This window comes from Chrysemys picta, chromosome 1, assembly GCF_011386835.1.
Source record: "Chrysemys picta bellii isolate R12L10 chromosome 1, ASM1138683v2, whole genome shotgun sequence".
Taxonomy (NCBI): domain Eukaryota; kingdom Metazoa; phylum Chordata; order Testudines; family Emydidae; genus Chrysemys; species Chrysemys picta.
Genome location: NC_088791.1, coordinates 122,143,275 through 122,169,074, shown reverse-complemented (window position 1 = coordinate 122,169,074; position 25,800 = coordinate 122,143,275). Strand labels below are relative to the sequence as shown.

At 44.0% G+C, this 25,800-nt stretch overlaps 1 protein-coding gene across 9 annotated transcripts in view; it reads left to right on the top strand.

The window, feature by feature from the left end:
* The window catches only part of LMNTD1 (lamin tail domain containing 1), a 339,143-nt gene that overhangs the window by 43,797 nt on the left and 269,546 nt on the right, over window positions 1-25,800 (top strand). For all 9 annotated transcript variants that reach the window (XR_010592973.1, XR_010592970.1, XM_042848562.2 and 6 more), the window contains 2 exons: window positions 14,406-14,584; window positions 19,080-19,268. Coding sequence is in view for 7 of the 9 variants with exons in the window: in XM_042848562.2 (XP_042704496.2) it covers window positions 14,406-14,584; window positions 19,080-19,268 (368 nt within the window). In the remaining 2 variants the exon portion in view is untranslated. The remainder of the gene's footprint in view (window positions 1-14,405; window positions 14,585-19,079; window positions 19,269-25,800) is intronic.

Sequence of the window (25,800 nt, the reverse complement as noted above, 5' to 3'; positions counted from 1 at the left end):
AGGGAAAATAGAATATTTGAAATAAAATGTTTCAGGTGTTCTGTATGTGGAAATCAGATCACTGACTTCAAATTTCTAGTCTCAGTTGTGGTTTGGTATTCAAAAATGTAACAAATGGGGGGGGGCACTGAAGATGCTCCTTGCCTGAAGCGCCATTTGGTCTAGGGTTGGCCCTTGTTGCACTGATTTACACCAGCTGAGGATCTGGACTATCGTTTGATATGTTTGTCTGCATTTGTGCATCAGCACCTTTAATGAAGTTACCTCTGCTTTGGCAAGTGTCGAACTACTGCTACAGGGCCTGAAAGGGGAGCACAAAACTTTGTTTCTGTGTAAGTATTAAATATTGGTTTTTGTATTTCTTGGTGATAGAGTGGAAGATTATCCAAAAAGGAATTAATAGGATAAAGTATACTTTTCAGCCAATTATGGGCCGAATTTAAGATCTACACAATATGACAGTAGTATTTATTTGTATTACACAAGCATCTAGGAGTCCTAACCAAGATCAGATTCCTGTTAGGTTAAGCATTGCAAAAACATGTACGAGAGAGTCCTGACCCCGAAGATTTTACAGTTTAAGTAGACTGTACAGACAACGGGTGGTGATTATTCCCATTTTACAGATAGAGAGCTGAGGCCCAAAGAGAGTAAGTGACTTGCCCCGGGTCATACAGAAAGTCCTGGAAGAGCCTGCAATTGAAGCCCCATTTCTTGAAGCCCAGGCCTGTGCATTAACCCTTTCCTCTCAGTAGCTTTTTAGTTTCTCATGTTATTGGTTGGAGTAAAGTAAACAATACTAATTCCTTGGCAAATGATACCTTTCAATGCATTGCATGTTGAGAAGATTTGGAAAGAATTTAGTTTTTTCCTTGCTTTATTAATAGACTTTAAAAACAGGGTGAAATATGTATAGTAATGAAAGATAAAGGAATAAAGATATAGGAAATCCTAATTTGTATTATACTGGTACATCAAAGAGCTACTTTTCCTTAATCCACTTACTGCCTCTGCACTCCTCACACAAAACCAAGGAAAATCCCCACACAGCTTCAAAAAGAAAGGAGGAGGGAGAAGTGAAGCAAATCTAATAATTAGGAAAAGTATAATTTATTTGCTGAGCACATAAAAGCAAATATCATATGGTTACTTTTAAAGCCCTTGTATTAGAATAGAATGGAGGAAAGCAATTGTATCAACAGCCAAAACCAGACCAGGTTACAGAACCAAAATTTGGCCAGGTTTGGCAAGGTTCATGAACCTATGGGGAACTAATGCCAGGTTTTGAGTGGCCTTGCATCCAGTTATGAGTTTGGGTGAAAACCATGCAAAATGCAGTTGTTTCATAATGTTTAACCTGGAACCAGGTGAAATTCAGTGATTTCATCTGAGTTTCACTTTGAGGGGTTTTTGTTCAAACCTGAATCTAAACCTCACGGGTGCAAGCTGACACGAAGCAAAACTGAAAAGGGTCCCTGTATTAGAAATAAATAACATAGGGGCCAAAACTCCACTACAAACAACCCCAGGACTTTGGGGAAGTTCAGATCCACATCTATACTTGGGGCTTGGGTTCATCTGTGCTCTAGTCACAACAAGATGTACTGGTGTGAATGTGGAGTGACTCTCCTTAAGTCACACAACAGAGGGCTTGTTTATGTGGACAGTTGGTGCACAGCAAGCTTCCCTTTTTTTAAGCACAACTCAGGTTGTGGGCTCTCAGCAGTGGTAAATTCACACTTAGTTGGCATGTAGGAGCATGCGCCGCCCATAAACTCCGTCTCACCATGGCCTCTACAGAAAACAGCAGGCAGAGCACCAAAAGCGGTTGGAGCTAGTGTTGGAGGAAACAAGGTCTGGGATACACACTGATCCAATCAGTGCCCTTCCTGGGCAGCCTCCATTGATTGGTTCTCAGCCCTAAATTCAAGCTGCATTTACCCAGCAGAACCTTGGGGGGCGGCGAGAGGAGGGCGTGCTGGCATTCTCACAACAGTCCTCTCCTTCCAGGGTTGAATGGCCCAAAAACTAGGTCTGAGTGAATATTTGCAAAGAAAAATTTATCTGATGAATTTCACCTCTTTTGTCTCATGGCATCTCTGAGCAGATCAGGATTTCCTCAAATTTATTATGTGAAAAGAACTGAAGTCTGTGGCAATATTTATTCTTAAGGCTGTGAATCGATCATGAATTCTTCTCTGCAGGGACTTGTCATTCAGGCTGTGCTGCTTAGTTGTGACTGGTCAGATCCAATACCTGAGGCCAAATTCCAGCCCCCATTATGGTCCCTCTTCACTACTCCAGTAGTGGAAAGAGAACAGAGAGGACCCTGGGGGAATTCTCCTGTGCAGGACTAGTGTCAGGCTGGCATATGTGACTCTACACTGCCCCCTCACAGCTCCTGGTATATGGGTGAGCTGGAGACAGGAGAGGGAATGGCTAGTGGTCTGTGCACCCATAATCCTGGGTTGCAAAACAGCCTACAGTCAGCCAGCTAAGCCTGCCATAAATTAGAGAAGCCCCTGGAACTGCTGTAGTTTACACTTAGGGTTACACTGGTCATAGGAGCAGCCCAGAACCTGGGAGGTGTGAAGAGGTCTAGAGCCACCCTTGCCCTCCCATCCCTCTCTTGGGCTGTACCTTTTGTGATGTCTCTCCCGAGAGACAGCACAGAATCTGGCCCAAGGCCCTGAATCTGTTTCCTGATTGCATAACAGTGCCCGAGATACTTTTGCAAATACTCATGTGTGCTAAAGTTTTGTCTCTGCCAGTACCTTTTGTGCCAGTACAACTTCACTGTGGGCAAGATTTACAAATATGCCTAATGGATTAAGAGTCCCAACAGATTTAGGCACTTTTTAAAAACCCACCTTGTTTGGATAGCCGCACAAAGCAAACAAATATAATTCATACTCCTGGAATATAAAGTGTCCACAGAGCTCTAAAAATAACAATGATAAAGAAAAGCACATCAAGTTAATACAAACAGCCTGAGCTGTCATGCACCGAACACCTATGGCTAAAACAATTCCCAGCTCTCGGAAATCAGGAGTCATGAGACCATGCAAAAAAACTCTTCAGTTTAACATATAACACTCTGTTTTCAAAGCAGCCCTATTTTATCACAAGTTGATTCAATTGTACAGTAGTTTTGACACCTCTGATTGCTAATTCATCATTACTTGAAGGCCAAAGACCATCCAAGGTTAGGAACGCTCTTAGTTAAAAATAAAATCTTACCAATCCTTCACTTCATGCCCTCCTTCCCCAGTGCTGTGATATAAAGCATTGCCAGCTTTTACTTCAATAAAAGAGCAACTCATAATATCGGCTTGAACCAGTTTTCTCTGATTTGAGTCTCCCAAGTATTTTATTAATTAAAAGCGAGTATAATGTTCATAGAGTAAGAGAAGAAAGTGAGGGTGGGGGTGGACTACTGAGGTTTTCATGTTGTATTTAGCATTTTGTTTTCATGGCTCAGATACTGAGCCACTTTTCACCACAGTCTCGGCAGACACGGGACCTAAAGCTAGTGTTGCCAGCTGAAAGGATCATCTCAGTGTGTAGTGGGAATTCTCAATGGGCAAAGCAACTCCTGTGCCAGCTCCTAGACTCCTAAAGCATTGGGAATGTGGCTGAGTGGAAAAAATGTGGCTGGGGCTTCCACAAGCTCATAGATCCCAGCTGCCAGACCAACACCCTAGAGCCCTCTCCTTGTGAGGCCTAGCAGAAAATCTAGCATTAACAAACACTCTAGTTTCCCACTAGAGGAAGGTAAAGAAAGAGCATTGGGCCTCGCAGGAATCTTGTTTTGGCTTTTGTGACACGGGTGTTGGGGAGGGAAGGAGAGTTAGAAAAGATGTCTTTGGTAGATAGGTGTAGGAATGGGCAGGCTGTGGGCCGGTGAGGACCTTGGAAGTCTGTCCACAAATTGTTATACCATTGTTACTATGGTTCTTGAAGAGCTGTTACATTCCACATGAGAGGGGTCTATATTTGAGTGCGTATAATGGGCAGTAGGGGGACAGAGGATGAAATTGATGGACGTGATCCCCATATATTCCTTTCCTATGTTACAACTGCACGATGAGGTGTAAGTAATGTTTGTAAAATGTTTTGAGACCCTCAGAGGGGGAAGCTGCTTTAGGAATGCAACATATTTGCATAGAGAGTACATCACCTTCTACTGAGGAAACTGACTCAGGGCCTGCTCCTATGTAAATCCATGGGAGTTTTGCCACTGACTTCAGTGGAAACAGGACTGTGCCTTCTGAATGGCAACAGGTAATAACATCAGCGGAGGTGTTGGATGGGAGCCAGCTATGCTATTACAAATATACTTGTATTTTCTCAGCTCAGTAAAGCCTGCAGGATGAACATCATTTAGGAAGGACTGTCCCTATTTCTTACTAAATATTTCCCATCCTGCCCTTTAATAAAGCTCTTGTATTCCAATGGGCTTCCAAGGGGGTATCAATGGGGCATTGGGGACATGGATCAGCATTCATGTTGCACTCCCGTCAGTACCCGGCCCAAGCCGGGGAAGCTAATGATGCAACCAGCAGACCAAGTTCAGTGATGAATCCTGGTCACATGCCACTTGATGCACGTTTTGCATACGCTAAGAAGAAAAATGGGGCATTCCCCAATAGTCCATATTTATAACATTTCAACCATACCTGCCAATGTTTACAATGGTTTAATGTGGAACAGAAAGTGCCAGACCATCAAACAGCAAAGTGAGCTAGATGGTGCAAAATAGCTGAATTAAGAAGAACTGCTTCCTATCATAAGCTCTGGTAAGATATGATGCAATGGAAGAAGAGGAGGTGGCAGTATTGTTACCATCTGATAGTTTCAATCTAAACTCTTTTTTAGTACAAAATAGTTATCAGACAAGAGTGAACCAAAAGCAGCAGCTGATTACATTGGTGGTATTATAATCTCATTTTAAAATGAATGCAGAACAATATGTTTATTCAGCTATAATGACGGTCTATCCATACGACGTGATCTTGCCTTGTTTTGCAAACACCAAAGGAAATGATTCATGTCAAACAAACCAACACTATTCCCATGAATAATTCCTGTTAATGATATATATTTTGAAAGATAAATATTTTTTCTTGTGTATTTGGACACAGTTTAGAGCAATTAGAGCCTCTAGAATGGTTCAGACTATTATTTGTTCTACTGACAGGTTTAGAAAAGTCACACAGCATGATCTATTTTAGAAAAGACATCATGAATATGGCCAAAGTAATGTACGCAGCTGGGTTTAAGTGCTTCATTTCCACTACTGTTTGTGTTTGTATGTAATGGTGATTGAGAATGATGCTTGTGCGCATTCATCAAAATGTATATTTCCTTGACTGACTAGCCAGACAATGGCTGTGACACAGCTTTCAGTTAGCATCCCCAAGGCTTACTGCAGATATTTGATGGGCACTCATCTCCACTGTTATTTTGAAAGCCCATTTGGAAATAATAGCCCTATTACAGGGAACAGTAAGCGGAGGCAACATTATCAAAATGATTTATCCTGTCTGATCCAAACACATTCCCTAGGGCTTGCAGTTGGATATTTATCCCCTTGTTCCCCCCAACCCCCAGCACATTAAAATGATCATGGGAGGTGGAATCCAACTTATGATACATTGCAAAGATCCCCTTGTCTCTGCTCCCTAACTCTGGACGATACACAAATAAACAAACAGTGTGTGTTCCCAGAATTCAAATAAATGTCTTTAATGTCACCGGATTTGCTGTGATATTTAGTTCACTGCAAAGCCATTATTTCTATGGTGGCATAGGAAGGCAATTTTTAAATTGATTTCCATTAGTTGTTTTTAATGGTCTTTAGTGGGCTTTGCACTTCCATTCCTTTCAGGACCTCCACCACAGCTGAAATAGCAGCTAGCAACAACTGTGTTTAAACATGAATTTTTACAAGCAAAGGTCTAGTAAAGTTTCCTTGACCAGAGGGAACAGATGCTTCTAGTCCTCATCTTCTTATCATCTGGGGTTGGGTCATCATGCATCTACACTACAAATTTTACTGTGGTTAAGCAATGTAGTTAAATAGTGACCTGACCGTGATACAGCTGGGTTTAGTCTTTTCTGTGTAAATGGAAGCAAAATTGGAAAGTGTGACTCCTTAACATGGTTTTAACACAATTTGATCTTGTCCCCCCCATATCAGACCAAACTGTTTACTGGTACAGGAGACTATCACGTGTGAGCATTGTGCTTAAACATGATCCAATCTGGGGTGTAGATAGAGACTTGTTCCATAATAATACCTGGCACTTGTGCAGTGCTTTACATCTATGGATCTCAACGTGCTTTACAGTGAAAAGCAAGTATCCTTATTAGGGCTGGTCAAAGGGATGTACTTTATTTTCCGCTAAGAATTTTTAAGAAAATGAAGAAAAGTCATTTTGGTAGAATATTTTGGGATTTTGTTGAGAAAAACAGAACAAAAAGCAAAAATCTGACAAATTTCTACAATGCAAATGTTTTTGCAGAAATTTCCATTTTGTCAAAGGGCTGTTTTTCTGGCTGAAAAGCTTTCAGCCTGCTCTAATCCTTACCCCTATTTTACGGAGGGTGAAGCTAAGGCACACAGAGCGGCACTTGTTTGCCCAAGATCAATGGCAGAGCCAAGAACAGAACCCAGGTTTCCTGACGCCCAGTTTAGCACCCTATCCCCTGTTTTCTATTGCTTCTTTTCACATACCCTGGCTGTACAGTGGCCAAAAATCAGCATTTGCCAACAGCCACAAGAAATGATATCAGATATGAGTTTTCCTGGTACTTAGGACAGGAGACTGCTGTTGTAATTGCATGGTACCTGTTGACAAATATAGCTCTCACCTTCAGCATATCCCAGAAAGCAATGTACTGCAGAATGATATGGAGGTACATAAGAGTGTGAGGAATATTACTTACTATGTGTTTTCCTCCCCTACTATCTAGCCAGCATGTGCCTAGAAGAGGCAATATAAGGAAGTGGAAAAGGGAAATCAAGTTAATGAATTGAAGTCTATAGCCAGCTCTAGGGTATACAGGCACTTATATAGTAAGAATTCTGGCTGCATTAAAGATGGTTTGATATTAAAGAAAAATGGTTTGGTCTCATTTCGATACTTCAACTGCTTCAGTATCAATGCAAATAACAGACCCTTCCTGTCAAGTGTGTAGATTCCAGCTTTTTGTGCATTAGGAATACTTTGTATTGACATGATCCACTGCTTCTCTGCCCACCATTCTAGATGCTGAATACTGGAAAGGCACATTCCGTACACTGACATGATTTATTGTTGTGGCTTCTTCTGCCTCATTGGAATCAGGGCTGATATAATTAGATTTCTAAACAAATTTTGTCCACTGTTATGTGCAAAAGGATTTGCTAGGACACAAAGCCTGTCACAGCAAGATAAGAACCATATTTTGAATGTGAGTCTCTGCTATTTAGCTAATAGTTTTAATTAACTTGTATTGCATTTCTCAGTTTGTCATTGATTAGAGAACATATCCAAGAAGAAGACAGTGCTTCAATAAACTGAGGGAATAGTTCTTTACCATTTTTTAAATAATTACTTGTCAACAAGCTATGTCAGCTACTCAGTGTATTCCATCTGTGAAGATAATATTTATTTTTAATGCTTTTTCCCAGGGAATATTGACTAAAGATTTTCCTACTCTTTCCTTTGTCACACCAGTAATCATTATATATTTTTCTCTGTTACAAAGCTTATTATTATATCCAGCTTTTCATGAATGATTAAAGAAATAAACTCAGTAAAACTTCAGGTGTCAGTATCATGTTCAGATGTCATGAACAGGTTTCATTAACAATCGCAAAGAGGAGTTTAATCTGACATTGATCAAATGTGTGGGAGACTGGAAGCTATAATAAATATACAATGTATTGCAAGGCTTAGTATGGTGAGCCGGGAGTCAGGACATGAGTTCTTTCCCCAGCTCTGATACTGTCATGGTTGCTGTGCAACCTTAAGCAAGTCATTTAGGCTGGGATTTAGGTGCTCAACTTCCATTATTTTTTTTCTAGTGGAAATTGGGTGCCTAAATCTCTTGGACTTTGTAAATCCCACCCCTGATCTATCAGTTTGCTGCTCTATTAAATGGTAATAACACTCTTTATCTTTTCCAGCTGGGGGTGTTGTGAGGCTTCGTTAAATAATACTTTAAAAAAACCTTTGAGATCCTTGGATGAAAGATACTGTAAATGTGACAGGTATTTACAAATATGGCTAGATCTGGATAATATTTGGGTCAAAGTGAGATCAAATATTAGTATAAACAAGTGAAAAAGAGACATCTTGGAGGGGAAAAAATCCAAACTTAGATATAAATTAAGGGAGCATTACTTAGAATGCAGCATATGAAGAGAGAGACAGGCTAATTGTGGATTAACTACTGTTGACAATGCAATGTGATTGCAAAAGGGCCACTTGTCTTTTGGGATGTGTATACTATAACCAGGAAGGTTATAGTACCATGTCATGGTTAAAGGGCTGGCTGAACCTCTGACCCCTTCTCTGGTCTCTCTGAAGGTGTTCCCCACCAGCATGAGGCCTTGATCTTTACCTCCCTGGAGTGAAGTCACACAATTCTCCCTCTCTTTGACCATATGTCAGGCTACAGCTCCCTATGGATTAAGAGTACTTATCCCAACAGGTCTACCTGGGTTCTGGTACCTGCAGGTCCTCCCTTTGGGATTCTGTGACCACTAGAGAATACAATGGCAAAATAGCCTTCTTAAAGCAAAGTATTGTTTAATTTTAACAGTGGGAATGCCACAGGGTACGCTCACCACTAGTGGATGCCTCCTCCTGGCCATCCTGGGGATTAGCTCTGCCAGGTGTTGCACCCGCCTCTGGTGGTGTCTTCATCTGTCATCCTCTTGTCCTGTGGACCCCTCTCCCTCCAGGAACTGCAGCCTCCTCTTCATGACTTGACTCTCCGGCTGGGTCACCATACGTGTTCCCCCCTTCTGGTATATCAAAGTCTTTCCAGGACAAATCATCCCAGGCAGTCAACTGTCCTCTGCCTGGTCTGTGCCACATCCCCAGTGGCTGGTAGGGGAACCTGGGGCAACCCTCTACTCTGGGTTCCAGCACCGGGGCCCTCCGGATAGCAGCCAAGACTTGCATTGCTATTCCTTGCTGCTATTCCCCTGAGCACCCTCCTACCTTCCTGACTTCCCCACTCCTCTCCCTTTGGGTTTGCCAGCCTCCCAACTCCGTCCTCCCAGGGAGCAACTGTGGACTACCCTCCATAGTCCCAACACACTTCCCTCCTCCCAGGGAGTGCCTACAGCCTACCTTCCTGCAGCCCCCTTCTGTTACCAGCTTCCTGGGTTATATAAGCCCCATCTGTTCCTGCCTAGCTGAGCCTCAAGTCTAATTAATCAATCCCTGCTCCCTGGCTCCTCCTCCACATGCAGCTTGGCAGTTAACTGGGCCTAATTTACCTTTCAGGGCCAGTGTGGAGAGTACACCCCATCCAAAGCATAACACAGGAGAAAAGGTTTTTAAAACAACCGAGGTCTACACTCATCTCTCTCTTACCTAGCAGGCTTACCATCCCTAGTAGGCAATAGACACATCTAAGTTCCCAGATAACCCATCCTCTGAAGTCTGGGTTCCCCTTCATTTCCTCTTCTCTGAGAGTGAGACTTTAAATCAAGTCTCCTCTGTTATCTGAGCCTAGTTAAACTGGTTTGGGCAGCTCAACAAGAGCTGTGAGTAGCAACACTAAATCCTAGGTGTTTGCTGAGAGGCTGTTATCCGGGTTATTGTCCTACTTCCTGTCTCCATTTCCTGACAATCCTGCTGTGAATTAACTCACTATATCCATACAGTGAACCTTTCAATAACCCCATCACATACTATATTCATAAATTATTACAGAGCAGGCCCCACGTGTTTCACAGTACCAATTTACACTGTGCTGACAAGTGTTTTGTACAGCAACTGTAAATCCAAGAACACACCTATAATACTGTACATAGTTCTTGTCAACTTTCTTTGAAAAAATACAGACTGTGGATTTACACTAGTGTAACAGAGTAGAATCTCCTTTGGGGACTTGTAAAACTAAGAAAATGGGATACAAAAGTTATTGAGAGAGGATGAGCACACTTCCTACATTATCGTCTTTACAGTTACTTTTGCCACCAGCTTTTTACAGGCCAGAGCCTGGGCTGCATGTGGACAGCTTTGCACTTTTCCACCAGAGCAAAGATTTTCTGAAGTCCACTTAGCATGACACAGGAGGATCACCCTAAGAGAGCCACTGTAGCGGATTCTCCATTGTCCCAACCTCCCACCCTACTCCTTGCAGCTTGTAGAGATGGCATGCCTGGGGAAGGAAATTGAATTTGGATGTTGACTCTTTAATGGCAATCACTTTAGATGCTGAAAACTGTATCGATACATTGATTAGCCCCATATATCAAGAAGGTTAGAGGAAAGCAGAGAAATAGATGAGATTGCACATATTCCATTAAGCACTCTTGTGGTGAAATCCTGATCCCATTAAAGTTGACGGAAAAAAGTCTCATTGACTTCAATGGGACCAGGATTTCACTCCAGTAGTCTTTCTAGAATGTAAGGGGGAGAATAACATACAAGAGTAGCAAGGGAGCATGGAGTGTAGTTATGTAAAATACAGGGCTTTGTTCTCCTTTGTCAGTGCTGATTGATTATGTAGTCAATGTGATCACATTCACCTCCTATGGAAGATATTTATAATGATAAAATGTCATATTTATAGCAAAATAACGCACTGTGCAATTGATTCATGGTTACTGAAACCATTTTTCACTTAACATTAATGTACTGAGTAGTGGTTTCTTAACACACTAATATATGCTAGCTAAGAATAAGCTCAGGGCCCAGTATAAAGTATGGGTGCTTAATGTATCTTGACAGTCAATAAGTGTTTAGTAAAGGACTGGCAATGAATTCATTATTCTCCTTATGAACCCATTCCTATTTATTGCAAACAATCAAAAATATTTTATTGTAGAGAATGAGATCTCACATAACAGTTCTTTCACCAGAGGCTGCCATGAAAGGACCAGTGAGACTAGAACAAAGTACAGTTAATGATAGGTTGTTTCTCAGAGAATTAACCACTGTAATTGGTCAATCAGATTGAGCATTTGAGAAGGGAAGAGTTGCAATTATATTAAAAGCTACTTACTGTACTTTGGCAGCTTTCTCTCTGCCTTGGGCGATTCTACACTCTACATCAACATTCAGGTTCATCACAAAGTTCCAAGTTTCCTAGCAGTGCCAGGGTCAGGTTGTTAGTAGGGCTGTCTAGCAATTAAAAAAATTTATCGTAATTAATCGCGTGATTAATTGCACTGTTAAACAATAATAGAATACCATTTATTTAAATTTTTTGGATGTTTTCTACATTTTCAAATATATTGATTTCAATTACAACACAGAATATAAAGTGTACAGTGCTCACTTTATATTTATTTTTGATTTCAAGTGTTTTTCACTATAAAGAGACAAAATAAATAGTATTTTACAATTCACCTAATACAAGTACTGTAGAGCAATCTCTTTATCATGAAAGTTGAACGTACAAACGTAGAATTATGTACAAAAATACTGCATTCAAAAATAAAACAATGTAAAATTGTAGAGCCTGCAAGTCCACTCAGTCCTACTTTTTCTTCTGCCAATCGCTCAGACAAACACGTTTGTTTACATTTGCAGGAGATAATGCTGCCCGCTTTGTGTTTACAATGTTACCTAAAAGTGAGAACAGGTGTTCTCATGGCGCTGTTGTAGCCGGCGTTGCAAGATATTTACGTGTCAGATGCACATGCTTCAACCACCATTCCAGGAACATATTTCCATGTTGATGATGGGTTCTGCTCGAAAACCATCCAAAGCAATGTGGACCGACACATGTTCATTTTCAGTATCTGAGTCAGATGCCATCAGTAGAAGGTTGATTTTCCTTTTTGGTGGTTCGGGTTCTGTAGTTTCTGCATTGGAGTGTTGCTCTTTTAAGACTTCAGAAAGCATGCTGCACACCTCGTCCGTCTCAGATTTTGGAAGGCATTTCAGATTCTTAAATCCTGGGTCGAGTGCTGTAGCTATCTTTAGAAATCTCACATTGGTACCTTCTTTGCGTTTTGTGAAATCTGCAGTGACAGTGTTCTAAAAATGAACAGCATATGCTGGGTCATTATCTGAGACTGCTATAACATGAAATATATGGCAGAATGTGGGTAAAACAGAGCAGGGGACTGCAGGGCCGGCTTTAGCAAGTGCGGAGCCCAATTCCTGGGGCTTGTACTCACTGGGCGGCGCTCCCAGTCTTCGGTGGAACTTTGGATTGCTGGCCGGGGGAGGGGTTAGCGGATCTTGCCGCGCTCCGGCTGGGGTTGCGGGGCCGTGGGGCAGCCGTGCTCCGGCCGGGGTTGCGGGACCACGGGGCTGCTGCGCTCCGGCCGGAGCTCCAGCCAGGAGAGCAGGGCCGCGGGGCTTGCAGCGCTCCGGCCGGGGTCGCGGGACCACGGGGCTGCTGCGCTTCGGCTGGAGCTCCATCTGGGAGAGCAGGGCTGCGGGGCTGCAGGGCTGTCGCGCTCCGGCGGGGTCACGGGGCTGCGGCGCTCCGGCCAGGGTTGCGAAGCCGCGGGGCTGTCGTGTTCTGGCCGGAGCTCCAGCCGGGAGAGCAGGGCCGCGGGGCTTGCTGCGCTCCGGCTGGCGCTCTGGCCAGGGGAGAGGAGCCGCCGAAGACCCTGGAGCGGACCGCCGCCGCCCACCAGGGTGAGTAAAAAAAATTAAAAAGGCGCCTAAGGCGCGGGGCCCGATTCCGGGGAATCAGCGAATTGGCCTAAAGCCGGCCCTGGGGGACTGTAGCGATGTGACGACACACCGGCGCGGCACCTCCTGCTGGTTGTCTCGGGAATTAGCTCTCCAGCTCCGGAGTGCCCTCTGCTGGCTGATGTCCCGCTTGCCGCTGGCCCCCGTCTCCCTCACAGACTCTGGTGCCCCTTTACCTTGGGTGCTGCCTGCTGGCAGTACCCCCACTCTCTGGGTCTCCCCACCCAGGGGAACTCCCAACCCTCTACCCCAACCTTGCCTCAGTGGCTACTGCCAGTCACCATCTAGCCCCCGCTCACTGGGGCAGACAGCAGTCTATCAACCACTCATCATCGGCAAGGGGTTTTGGACCTGCTGCCTTTGCCTACCCTGGGCTGCACCTCTGCAACCCCAGTACCCTTTCCAGCCTTTAGCAAGGCCTGCAGCCTAGGGGTTTTCCAGGCCAGAGCTCCCCAGCTCCTCTGGCCTTTCTCCAGCTGCTCTACTCTAGGTACTCTGCTGTGCTCCCAAGCAGCCAGGGCCATCTCTCTCCACAGCTAGGGAGAGACTCTCTGTGCTCCTGGCCCACAGCCTTTTATAGGGCCAACTGTGGCCTGATTGGGGAGTGGCTCCAGCTGTGGCTGCTTCCCCAATCAGCCTACCCTATTGGCTCCCCAGAGCAGCCCTCTCCCAGGGCTGTTTTAACCCCTTACAAATTCAATATGCAAATGAATATGTCCCAGTTTTGTAAAGTTGTGTACATGCTTTTACAAATGTGGGCCTAAATGACAAAGACAAAACAAAATTATAGGATTTTAACATGGGGCAAAAGGAAGGCAAGCCTTATCCTACACTACCAGGGGTGAAAGTAACTTAAAGGACTTACCGGTACGCTGGAGTCCTGAGCGGGGGCGTGGCCTCAACCAGAAGAGGCGGGGGCTTTCAAGATTTAAAGGCCCTGGGGCTCCGTCTGTGGCTGGGAGCCCCAGGGCCTTTAAATCAACCCGGAGCTACCAGCTGCAGAGAGGCAGCTGGGAGCCCCGGGGCTCAGGGGTGCTTTAAAGGGCCCGGGGATCCCCGCAGTGGCCGGAGCACCAGGCCCTTTAAATCCCCACCGAAGCCCGGCTGCTGGAGCTTCGGCGGCGCTTTAAAGGGCCCGGGGCTCCCCGCAGCGGCCGGAGTACCGGGCCCTTTAAATCCCCGCCCGAGCCTGGCTGCTGGAGCTCCGGCGGCACTTTAAAGGGCCCGGGGCTCCCCGCAGTGACTGGAGCCCTGGGCCCTTTAAATCACCACCGCGGAAGCCGGTCCAGTCCGGCACGGCATACTGGCTCTTGCCGGTACACCGCACCAGACCAAATCGGCTTACTTTCATCTCTGTACACTACTGAAGTCAATGGGAACATTGTTATTGCAGGGTCAGGTCTGAAATAGGAAACCTGGGGGAGGAGATTGATTACAACATAACCAGTTTTTGAGCTGGCAAAACAATGATTATACCCTGGAAGTTACAAGTGGCCATTTCTTCCATCTTTTACCATGTAGATTGATCTGTCATCTGAGGCTCACCATTTAAAAGATGAGATGGCTGCCATTTCTGGCATATATGAAAAGAAGGAGATGCCTGCACCTCAGGAACAACTAGAAGTGAGCAGTTGTGGCAAGATGAGAACTGAAATCAGCGGACACAAGAATTCTCAAGTGGAAATCAGATCCCAGAGCAGGTTTGTTGGCTTCTGCACCGAATACAGAGTTCTGATGGAAAGTTGTTTTTCTTATTTAAAGAGAGAAATAAGGCAGGTGTGGCATTTTATAGCTCAATAAAAGAAATTCCCTGCCCTAAGAAACTTGTGATATCTAGTTTTGCCAACCTCAGGCATTCAAAAATCATGATTCAAACCTCCAGAAACAGTGAGATTTAAAAACAAATAATAAATGTTGAGTTCTTCACATAGTGGTTTCTGAGCCTTTAGGGTGCACTAGGTTCGCATTTTCAAGCAACTTTTCTCAGCAATTGTGAGGACTAGAAATTTACAATTTTTTTGGTCTTGTTTTGTTTTCTGTTTTTCCCGAATAAAACCGAGATTCTTATGAAATGTCTTTATTCCAGGAGCTGGGGCTTTAAGAAAAACATGCAAGATGTGCTAAAATCACAAGAGTTGGCAACAGTGTCTAGAGATGTCAAGGACAGCCCAAAGTAGCTTATTGTAATGCTTGACACCTCTTTGAATAGACTAACACAAGAGTGATCAACAATGATTTTCTTTCTAATCACAAGGATCCATCCTAGGACAATGGTTTGCTACAGAGACTGGTCAGACTGAAAGAAACCCAGTTTGGACTGGGGGTAGGGTGGCTGGAACTTCCTGGCAAGACACCTGACTAGGGTCTTAAGCTGACCAGTTGGTCACATGGCAAAGGGGACAAGAACCTTATTTAAAGGCAGGATCAGTTCCAGTCTCCCTCTCCTTCACAGTCTGACCATTGCCAGCAATAGAAGGAGAGGCAGGAAGGACCTACCCACCCGAACACAGAGTGGGCCCAATGGCTCAGAAGAAGGGCTGAGCATAGACACAGTGTGGAGTGTGTAAAGGCATTTGTTGTTTTGCCCAAAGATTTGTAACTCTTGTATGCTTTAAGAGTCAATGTTACTATGGTTTTAGAAGCCCTTGTGCAAAGCCTGTGTTCCTTGCCTTGCCTGCCACATGGTCCCCAAGGAGCTAAATGATAAACCAGATTGCTCACAGAGATGGAACTCTGGTGGAAGCATGCATAAGCAACTGGGAGGTCAGAGTGCTGGCTTTAGGGCCTAGGGCAGTTGGACCCTGGAGTCCCACATCTCAGAAAAGGGTGGCAGACAGGGAGTTTGCATTCAGGAGTGCACCTTAGAGCTAGAAACTGTGACTAGATGCTGGCCAGACCCACTGGCTTGGAAACATGGGATCCAAAGGTTGGGATTAATTACAACAGACTGGTGACTGTCCACTAGGGGAACTCAATCAGGTCTGTAACACCATCACCATAGCATCTAATTTATGCAAAAATAGGGGTTTACTGGGGACTTAAGTGACAGACAGGCCTCGTGCTGGCCCACTGCACAAAGGTGACTTTGCCCTCCATGCTTCTATTGTGTATGCAGTTAAATCTTTGCAGAGAAGTGGGATGAGAACACACTTCTTGTATGAGAATTATTGGCCTTGTAGATTAACGGAGTGAAAAATAACAAGATTCTACTGTATGGTATTGGTTAATAACACTCACTGAGACTACAGCTTAGGAGACCAAACTAGTGTCAAGAAAACAGTAAGGACTGATTCCATGCATGTGGATATACCAAAATAACTTTATGAATTGTATGTACTGTATCAAAAAGGACAAAAAACCCTGAACCCTGAGTTAACAATTTAAGCAACAATAACAGCAGTTTTGTCAACTTATTTTAAAATATTGCACACAAGCTGTGTTAAAACAATATTAATAATAAGATTTCAAAATCAGGAATCCAAAAGTTAAGAAATACCAGAATTAAGGTTGCCTGGTCAACCTTAATCAGACCCATTGTGCATATACATTATGATACAATCTTTAATTACATGATCACGTACTACAGTAACTCCTCACTTAAAGTCATCCTGGTTAACGTTGTTTCATTGTTACGTTGCTCACCAATTAGGGAACATGCTCGTTTAAAGTTGTGCAATGCTCTCTTATAACGTTGTTTGGCAGCTGCCTGCTTTGTCTACAGCTTGCAGGAAGAGCAACCCGTTGCAGCTAGCTGCGGGGGGCTTGGAACCAAGGTGGACCGGAAGCCCCCCATCAGCTCCCTACTCTCCTAAGTTCCCTGTGCAGCAGCTGCCCAGCAGGCTACCAATTGCTGCTCCTGCCCTTTGCCTTGGAGCTGCTCCCGGGATCCTCCTGCTTGCTGTGCAGGGGAGGGGGGAAGAGGGGGACTAATGTCAGGGCGTCCCCCTCCCCCCTACTCCTGCCCCCTGCTTACCTCTTCTCCATATAGAGCAAGGTGGTGACAGGACAGGGCTCAGGCCGGAGAGAGCTTGCTGGCCGCAGCTGCTGTCTCAACTTCCTGATTTTTTTAAAGGCAATGTGCTTGGGGGCGGGGGGGTCAGCCTACTTAAAGGGGCAATGTGCATCTCTCTCTCTCTCCCTCTTACACACACACACACACACACACACACACACACACACACACACACACATGTCTCTGTCTGCCATGCTGTTTCCCCTCCCTCCATTCATGCTGCCTTGTAGAGTGTGAGGCTACATTAACAACGTGTTAACCATTGAGGGCTCAGCCGAGTGCTAGTTCATCATTTAGCAGTAAGGCATTCCCTGGGAAATATCCCACCCTCTTCCACCCTCTAACTTCACCATCTCAACCAAGCTTCACAATCATCATTGCTGTGTACAATATTAAATTGTTTGTTTAAAACTTATACTGTTGTTAAAACTTATATATATTGTGATACAGGAGGACCAGGGAGCAGTGGTCGAGGGGAAGTATATAAGCCCTAGGCTAATTAAGGCGTGGTTCCCTGTAGACTAGGGAGGGTTGCTACAGGTTAATTGGAGAGCCTGTAGTCAATTAAGGCCCGGTTAGCAACCTAAGAAAACCCCCTGCTTCAGGCAGTCAGGAGAGAAGGAGGCAGGAGAGAGGACTGGAGCTTGGAGGTGTGCTGTGAGACTTGGAAGATCAGAAAACCGGAGTAAGGGAGACCCTGCCCCAGCAGAGGAGGGAGACTCCCTCCCCCAGCGTTTAAGGACCGAAGGTACCCCACCCAAGGGGAAAGAGGGTAAGAACCCGCAGGGGTTGAGAGGGGCTGGGGCTCAGAGTAAGGAGCAAACCCAGACCCTCCCCCACTTCCCTCCTTTACCACCTTCCCAGGCCACTAGTGGGGCCCTCGGTGCCCCAAGAACAGGGGCAAGGGGTGGCATCTTATCCCCCCACCAAGAAAAGCGCAGGACTCACCATACTACATCGGCCGTCTTGTCACGATATATAATATAGTTTTTTGTCTGGTGAAAAAAATTTCCCTGGAACCTAACCCGCCCCCTCTCCCCTTACATTCATTCTTATGGGGAAATCGGATTTGCTTAACATCGTTTCATTTAAGTTGCATTTTTCAAGAACATAACTACAACGTTAAGTGAGGAGTTACTGTATTTTTTTCAAGTATCAGGGGGTAGCCGTGTTAGTCTGTATCTACAAAAACAACAAGGAGTCTGGTGGCACCTTAAAGACTAACAGATTTATTTGGGCATAAGCTTTCATGGGTAAAAACCTCACTTCTTCGGATACATAGAGTGGATGGATTTCCACTCCATATGGCTAAATTTAGTGCCTTGCATGGTGTCAAGTATCAGGGGGTAGCCGTGTTAGTCTGTATCTACAAAAACAACAAGGAATCTGGTGGTACCTTAAAGACGTATTTTTTTCCACATTTTGTCCTTTTTCTGTGCACAGGATGTACCTACTCTGGGGATGAATCAGGGTTGTGCAATGAAGGGGAGTTTTGTCCTGGGTATTAGCCTGTTTAGTATGGGCAGAATATTCAGGGACTGAAGCTGCAAAGTTTTAACAAGTCTCTACTGAGCATTGTGAACTGCAAATTTCAAAAGTTTATAATTTGGGTAGATTTTATGAGGAAGGCAAAATGCACATTTTTGACAAAAAGGCCAATCCTGCTAAAGTCCGTGCTCCCAAGCGTATTTTCCCCTCGCCTTGTTCTCAGAAATAGCTGAACTATTTTGGCTGAAATTTTTCAAAAAAAAAAAAAATTCAACCTAAGGCAGAATACCCAACATGGAAAATTTGAGCCCAAACAGTTTGTTTGGCAAAGTTATAAGCAAGTGAAAACAGGTTCTTATAATGGGAAGTGTTGGGCAACCTTAATAATAGGTAGTGCTACCAACCCTGCCTATAAATAATATGGTATTGAAAAGTCTGCATTTTGGAAAGTAGAGCTGTTTCAGTAGCGGCAGTGGCTGGAGATATTCTTTGGGAGTGCGCCCTGGGGGAGAAAGCTCCATGTGTTGTCTGCCCCCCATTGTGCACCTGAGTAGGAGCAGCTGGAATCTAATGCTATTTTTTGTTTGTTTGGTTCGTTGGTTCAATTTATCACTGTTTAATTTTCATTTTTCTAAAAACGGGAGCAGAGTAAATCTCTAATTTTTGGCTCTGACTGATATTTTGTGTGCGCTCAGACAGGAGGAGCTGGATACCGTACTCCTGAAGAAAGATGAGGACTTAAAGAATTTAAAACTTCTCATGGCCCAGAAGGAAACAGATTTGCAAGAGCTGAAAACCCAAAGGACATTATCCTCAATACAGCTGGATCTAGCCATGAAAGAGCTTGAGGAGCTAAATAAAAACATCTTGATGTCTCAAAGAAAGTAAGAAACTAAGTTTAGATTTCGGGCAGAAATCTGGTTATTTCTGTTGTATTCACAAAGAGCTATACCTCTTAATCTTGTATCAAAGAGCAATGCGTATTTAAAGGTACAAGCCCAGACACTCAGCTGCATCCAAGCTGTGCTTGCTGCATCTCAGGAGGAGGGCAATGGTGGCTGTATTGCAGTTTAGCAGCCCTAGGATTCTAAGACCATCTGAGGGCTGATAGTCTCTGGCATGAATTAGAGCAGCTTTTGGCACGATCCTCAGGGGTTGTTTTTGCAGTTGGGAATAGCTGGAGTGCAGTGATGCTCTGGCCATGCCCACTTTCTTGTGGTTATAGCTGCTACACTGACAGCAAAAAGATGAACTGCTGATTCACTGGCCTTAGATTACCCAGAGATTTCCCTTTATGCAAGTGTACTTCCCTTGTAGCCATTTAAGCTGGCTTTCTGGCATGGAGCCACAAAGCAGCCAGAGCATAGTCCTAGACATAGTCCACAATATCCTAAATACATCAGAGCAAATCTTATTTGGTAGCACTACTGAGTTCTGTAATGCAATGTCACTGAGACGCCTCACATGACAGGATTTAGCTCATAAGGAGAAGCACTCTTATTACAGGAGTGGTGCTTTGGTTAACCTACTGCTTTTTGTAAGGCATAGACTGCTTTAGAGAGAGCATAAATCTTTTGAGAATAATTTCAATGTAAAAAACAAAACGAACAATGGATTAAAAAGGCAGAAAATGTCCTGGAAGTTTCTCTCGTTACTTTATTTGAGCCATGCTAAACTCAGGAGCTTGGCAAGTCGACTCCCCAAAGGGTTTTCCCAGCTCTCGGACTTTTAATGTCAGTACAAAACACATTGCGCACCCTGTGCTGCTTGTCCTCAACTAGCAAACGTAAACTGTGCCAGTGTAACCCAAGTTTATTTAAAATACTGTAGCTGAGCATCGCTCATGAGTGTGACAAATTCAGATTAGCTGTTTTGCTGCCAGACTTAATGGCTGTATTCTGATCTGCAAACTTTGATGAGAAGCAATTTAGAATAATGTGACATAGCAGCAGTCAAAGGAGCTTAGAAAATTGTTGCCGCTCCCATTATTAACTATTCAATAGACTGTTCTGGCTGCTTCTTGTGTGCCTCTCAGTATGAGCAGCAGCCATTCATCTACGATCAGTGGATGCAATGATCAAGGAATTGCTTTGCGTGTGTGGTCAGGCATGGAGCACTGGGCTTTCACATCCTATCCTTTCCCCAGTAAGATAGTCACATGACCTGACATCCTTTGACTTTTTGCCTTTATACTTAATATAAAGCACCAGACCTCAGTGTATGTTTTAAGTGTCCTTATATTTCCCTATCAAACTGTTGTACTCCAACAGAGGGAAGAACGGATGCAAATCAGAAAAGTGCTACTTATAGCACTGCGTTGTATTACTGGAAGGATATGGAGATAGACAATGCAAGTCTGCTTATCAGCTTCAGGGTGGCTGGCATTAGGATATTAAGAGACTTCCACTGTGACTATTTAGTGGGGTCCCCTTCTTTGCAATTTTGTCCTTTCCCCCTCAAAAATTCTCCCCATTTTCTCTTTGCCCATCCCCTTTCCACTATTAACTCTCTCCCTCTCACTCAGTCAGGAGCTGTTGAGGGCGAGATGATCTTTCCTTTTCCGACAGTTAGCCCATGCCATTTGGTAGCACCAGCTAGAGAATCGATGAATATTTGTGGTCTCCCTCTTTCCCACTGTGATGACTGTTGACAGACCAGAGACTTGGAAGCTGGGGCTTTTCTAGATAGCAAGTCAGTGGAGAGCACATTGATCTGTACCCTGCCTAAGAGTTAAAAAGCACCTAAAAGAAGAGCACTTATCAATGCATTTTAGGGTGCAATCCATCCCTGTGCACAGGGCCAGCAATACGCACATCTTAGTCCCACAAAGGCTAATTTTACTCTGAGATAGTAATACGCCACTCATTCCCATAAATTTGAAATTGTCCTGCGCGTTGGAAGTCCATTATGAGTTGAGGTCCCAAAATAACCAACATCCAAGATATAAAGGCTCTGATAACTATATTTCTTTGACAGTGGCTATCGTAATTGCATGTCTGTTTCTCATATCACACGGGTACCTAAGACCAACATACAGTACTTGGTATTTAGTTGATAATTATTACTATTTTTACTATTTTTCATGGATTAATTAAATTTGTACCCAGCAGATTACGTGATAATTATCCTTACATTTGTTATGGGAAACTAGAAATTGCATGGGTTGTTAACAAGCAAGCAAGCAGAATGTAATTGCAAAAACACGACATGGCTGTCTGTACAAGATTTTGATCACAGACTATCACTTCAAAGAACCAAGGCTATTTTACAAGATAAAAACTGGCCAGTTTAGTACCTGAAAATATGAAAACAAAGCACTGAGTGGGAGCTTTTCCGCAGGCTGGAAGCAAAATCTCGAAAAATGTAGGTTTGAGAAGTTGAACAGTTTGCTATTCCCTATGTCTAATTAAACATAGAAAAAGAGATTCACCTTGTTTTTTGGTCCTGTGGAAGACAGAGTATTCTTATGGATGGGGCACTGGTCTGTAAGTAAGGCACCTTCAGTTCTATTCTTGGCTCTACCACTACATGTAACCTTAGGCAAATCACTTCACCCGCTTCTCCTCCCACCCTTTGTCTGTTCCAGTGGTTCTCAACCTATTTACCATTGTGGGCTGCATCCAATACTACCTGTACGGCCTGGAGAATGTCACATGGGCTGCGGCTCTGTGCTGATTGGGCCACAAGTGGCCCACGGGCCGCAGGTTGAGAACCGCTGGTCTGTTCTATCCATTTAGACTGTAAACATTCTGAAGCAGGGACTGTCTCATACTATGGGCTTGTACTGCACCTAGCACAATGGAGCCTCTAAGTACTACCATAATAATACATAAATAATATAATATAAAAATGATAAATAATGGTATGTAGAAATGGTCCACCGTCAATAATGGTGATGACATTCTGAATTAAACTGTAGGTAGATAGGAAATCCATGCTTCAAGGGTAAATCTTGAAATCCTTTGTCATGCAGGATTCCCAGTGGAGTCAATGAGAGCTTGGCTTGAGTAAAACCTGCAGGATTTAGCCCTACGGTTGTCATTCAGCCCTTTCTGCCTAGTTAATAGAACACGTGGGACGTGAACCATTGCCCAAGACTCTTGCCAAGATCTGAGCTGGAGCAACAACAGCCTTAACGTGGAGGCTCTCCATGATCATTTTTAATATAAATATAAAATTCTCTGATTTATCTTCTGATTTTCTTGGACATTTATTTTAAACATAGATTTTTTAAAAAAAGCTAAAAGCCCATCATGGTCCTCCCTGCTAAAATCCCTTCAAATGTTGCTTCCAGGTATCTCTGCTTTAGTGGATGTCATGGGACTTCAAGGATGTTTAGAGGGGTGTTGAAGTGCCTGGTGTTTTAGTACAGCCCCGGGCATTTTTACACATCCTCATCTCCACAGACACCAAGAGGAGAATATGCCCTGGTCTTCACACACAACAACACTTTCACTGCATGATGAAATAGTTGGGGATTTTAATCATGATTTGCACTTTTGTAGCATTTTGCTTCCCGAGGCCCTCAGAGAACATTTAGAAACACTGGTTAAGCTTCACAATACCCCATATAAATAATAACAGAGGGTCCTGTGGCACCTTTAAGACTAACAGAAGTATTGGAGCATAAGCTTTCGTGGGTGAAGTGGGCATTCACCCACGAATCAGACGGCGTCTGATGAAGTAGGCATTCACCCACGAAAGCTTATGCTCCAATACTTCTGTTAGTCTTAAAGGTGCCACAGGACCCTCTGTTGCTTTTTACAGAATCAGACTAACACGGCTACCCTTCTGACATATAAATAATGTTATCCCCATTTCACAGACAGAGAGACTCAGGCACCGAGAAAGTGAGTGATTTACTTAAGTGTCAGTAGCAGAGTCATGAATAGTAGTGAACAGGGGTTCCTAGTTCCCTGCTCTGATCATTGTAGAGAACAATCTCATCTGCTAAATGTTCTACATTTTATTATTGCCAATGACCATGTGTTGAACTCTCCTGTGGAGCGTCTCAGTTGCGCATTAAATAGATAACAGTATGGAAATTATTCATCCAAAAGGAAGACAAGGATGTGACCTAGGAGTAGACTACATCCTGGGTTTCAAAGCTTAAGCTTGAAGACAGAATTGGCCAATGGGGTTGTTTTGTTAAGGGCACAACCTACTTTCTACTTGCCTACTTGTTATTGGGTAAATAGCAGCTGCCATTGGAGTTTAAAATTCTGCCTTTGCTTTAACCCCCTTAATTCCAGACCCTTTTGCTCAATGTTTCTCTGCCATTCCTAGCTTTTTTGAGTATTTACACTCTAAACTCCTCAGGGATAGGATCTGCCAATAGAGCAGGTCAGAAAATGTCATGTACACCTTATACATGGTAGGTTGTAGGCATGCTACTAGCAGGTCAGGCTTCTGTACCAGATATGGATTGGCTACAGAGCTTTCTTCCCAGAGAGATACACCAGAGATGTGTACATCATAAGATCCTGTAATGGCAGGAATGGCTGTTGTGAGCTTAAGTATATTACACATGACACCACCTAATGGCTGAACAGTACAGTACAGTTTAGCACTCCATGACATCTCCCCTTTTAAGTTTTACATTCCTACCATTTACAAAACGTACACTTTAAAGTTCAGTACTGTTAAGTCTCCTAAGTGTCTCTGAATTGTACTGGTTTTCTAATTACATGACCAAAACGTGTAACAACTTGGTCATCTGGCTGCCTACTGGTTGCAACGACTGGCTGTGGTTGGCTTGGAATCAGTAGCATAGCTGGGGGGGGGGGGGGAGCGGGGCAGCGGCCGCTCCCCCACTGAGCGCAAGTGGCGCCTTGTCAATTTCTTGGGGACTTTTTAATTTTTACTCCCCCGGAGGGAACGGGGGAGCGATCAAAAAAAAAAAAGGCCCCACCCACTGCGATGCTTTTACTCACCCGGCGGTGCTCCAGGTCTTCGGCAGCACTTCGGCGGCGGGACCTTCTCTCACTCTGCGGGTCTTCGGTGGCGGGTCCTTCAGTGCCGCTGAAGATGCACCTGGAGCGAGTGAAGGGCCCGCTGCCGAAGAGCGGAGCGCTGCCGGGTGAGTAAAAGTGCCGCCAGGTGAATAAAAGCGCCACAGCAGGTGGCACTTTTTTTTTTTTTTTTGATCGCTCCCCCTGTTCCTCCCACCTGGCTACGCCACTGTTTGGAATCCTTGAGGAGGAGTCTTGTTCTGCATCCACCATCTGTAGAGTTTGTGCTGTTATTGTTCTTTCTGGAGAAACAAACTGTAGATGTCAGCGGTTTCTGTTGAACTTTCCACTGTTGGGCTCAAGCACATATGATCTGGGCGCTGAATTCTTTTTCTTTACAACAGCTGGGGTAGTCGATCCTTTTTCTCCATCCATTTGACACGAACACCATCAGCAGGTTCTAGACCCAGACTAATTGAGTGGCATCTGTTGTAAAAGTGTTCTTTTAGCTTTTTTTATCTGATTTGTCTACTCGCTTCTTGTCTGGTCACTTTGGAGATAGGTTTTTTCCAAAGGTGGAACAGTAGTTTTGAGTGGTATTCCCATCAGGAGTTGTGCTGGGCTATATCCAGTAACTACTATTGGTGCTGATGGGTAACTCAGAAGAGCAAGCAATGTATCTTCGTGTTGTAGGGTTTTCTTGGCTGTCTATACAGCTCTCTTAGCCTCTCCATTCACTTGTGGGTAATGTGGGCTGTTAGTAATATAATCAAAATCATATTTCATTTGGGATTATTTAAATTCTACAGCAGTGAATTGTATTCCATTGTCCATCATCCATCACTAGTTGTTCTGGAATACTACAGTGAGAGACAGTGCACTTCAGTTTCTCAGTAACCTGGAAAAATACTCTGCAACAACCAGGTAACCAATGAGCTGTAATGTAACTTTCAACTCCTTGAAGCTGTGTGTCTGTTGAGGTTGTTTTTTGTAGCCGGTGTAGTTTCTTTTCTGCCACTGGTCTGTATGCATCTGTAGCATCCACATACACCTTTATATCATCTTCGAGCTCACAGGTGGCTGAGTGAGATACTGGACTCCATGGTAGAGCATCTGCTGCTACCAGATTTTTCCCAGGAACATAATTAGCAACTGGGTTAAATTGCATTAACCTGATCAAAAGACGTTCGCATCTCAGCGTGGCTTGATCCAGGTCTTTTCCATTGAAGAGGGTTACAAGAGGTTTATGGTCTGTTATCAGTGCAAAAGAATCCAGTCCACACAGATATCTGTAAAAGTTCTCACATGCCTGTAGGCTTGCCAGGCACTCCTTTTCACTCACTGTGTACATTTTTCTGCTTCTGAGAGTGTTCAGAGCAAAATTCAACTTCCACTCAGACCTACGTTGTTGCCACAATATACCACCTAGGCCAGAGCTGCTTGCATCTGTACTCATCCTTGTGGA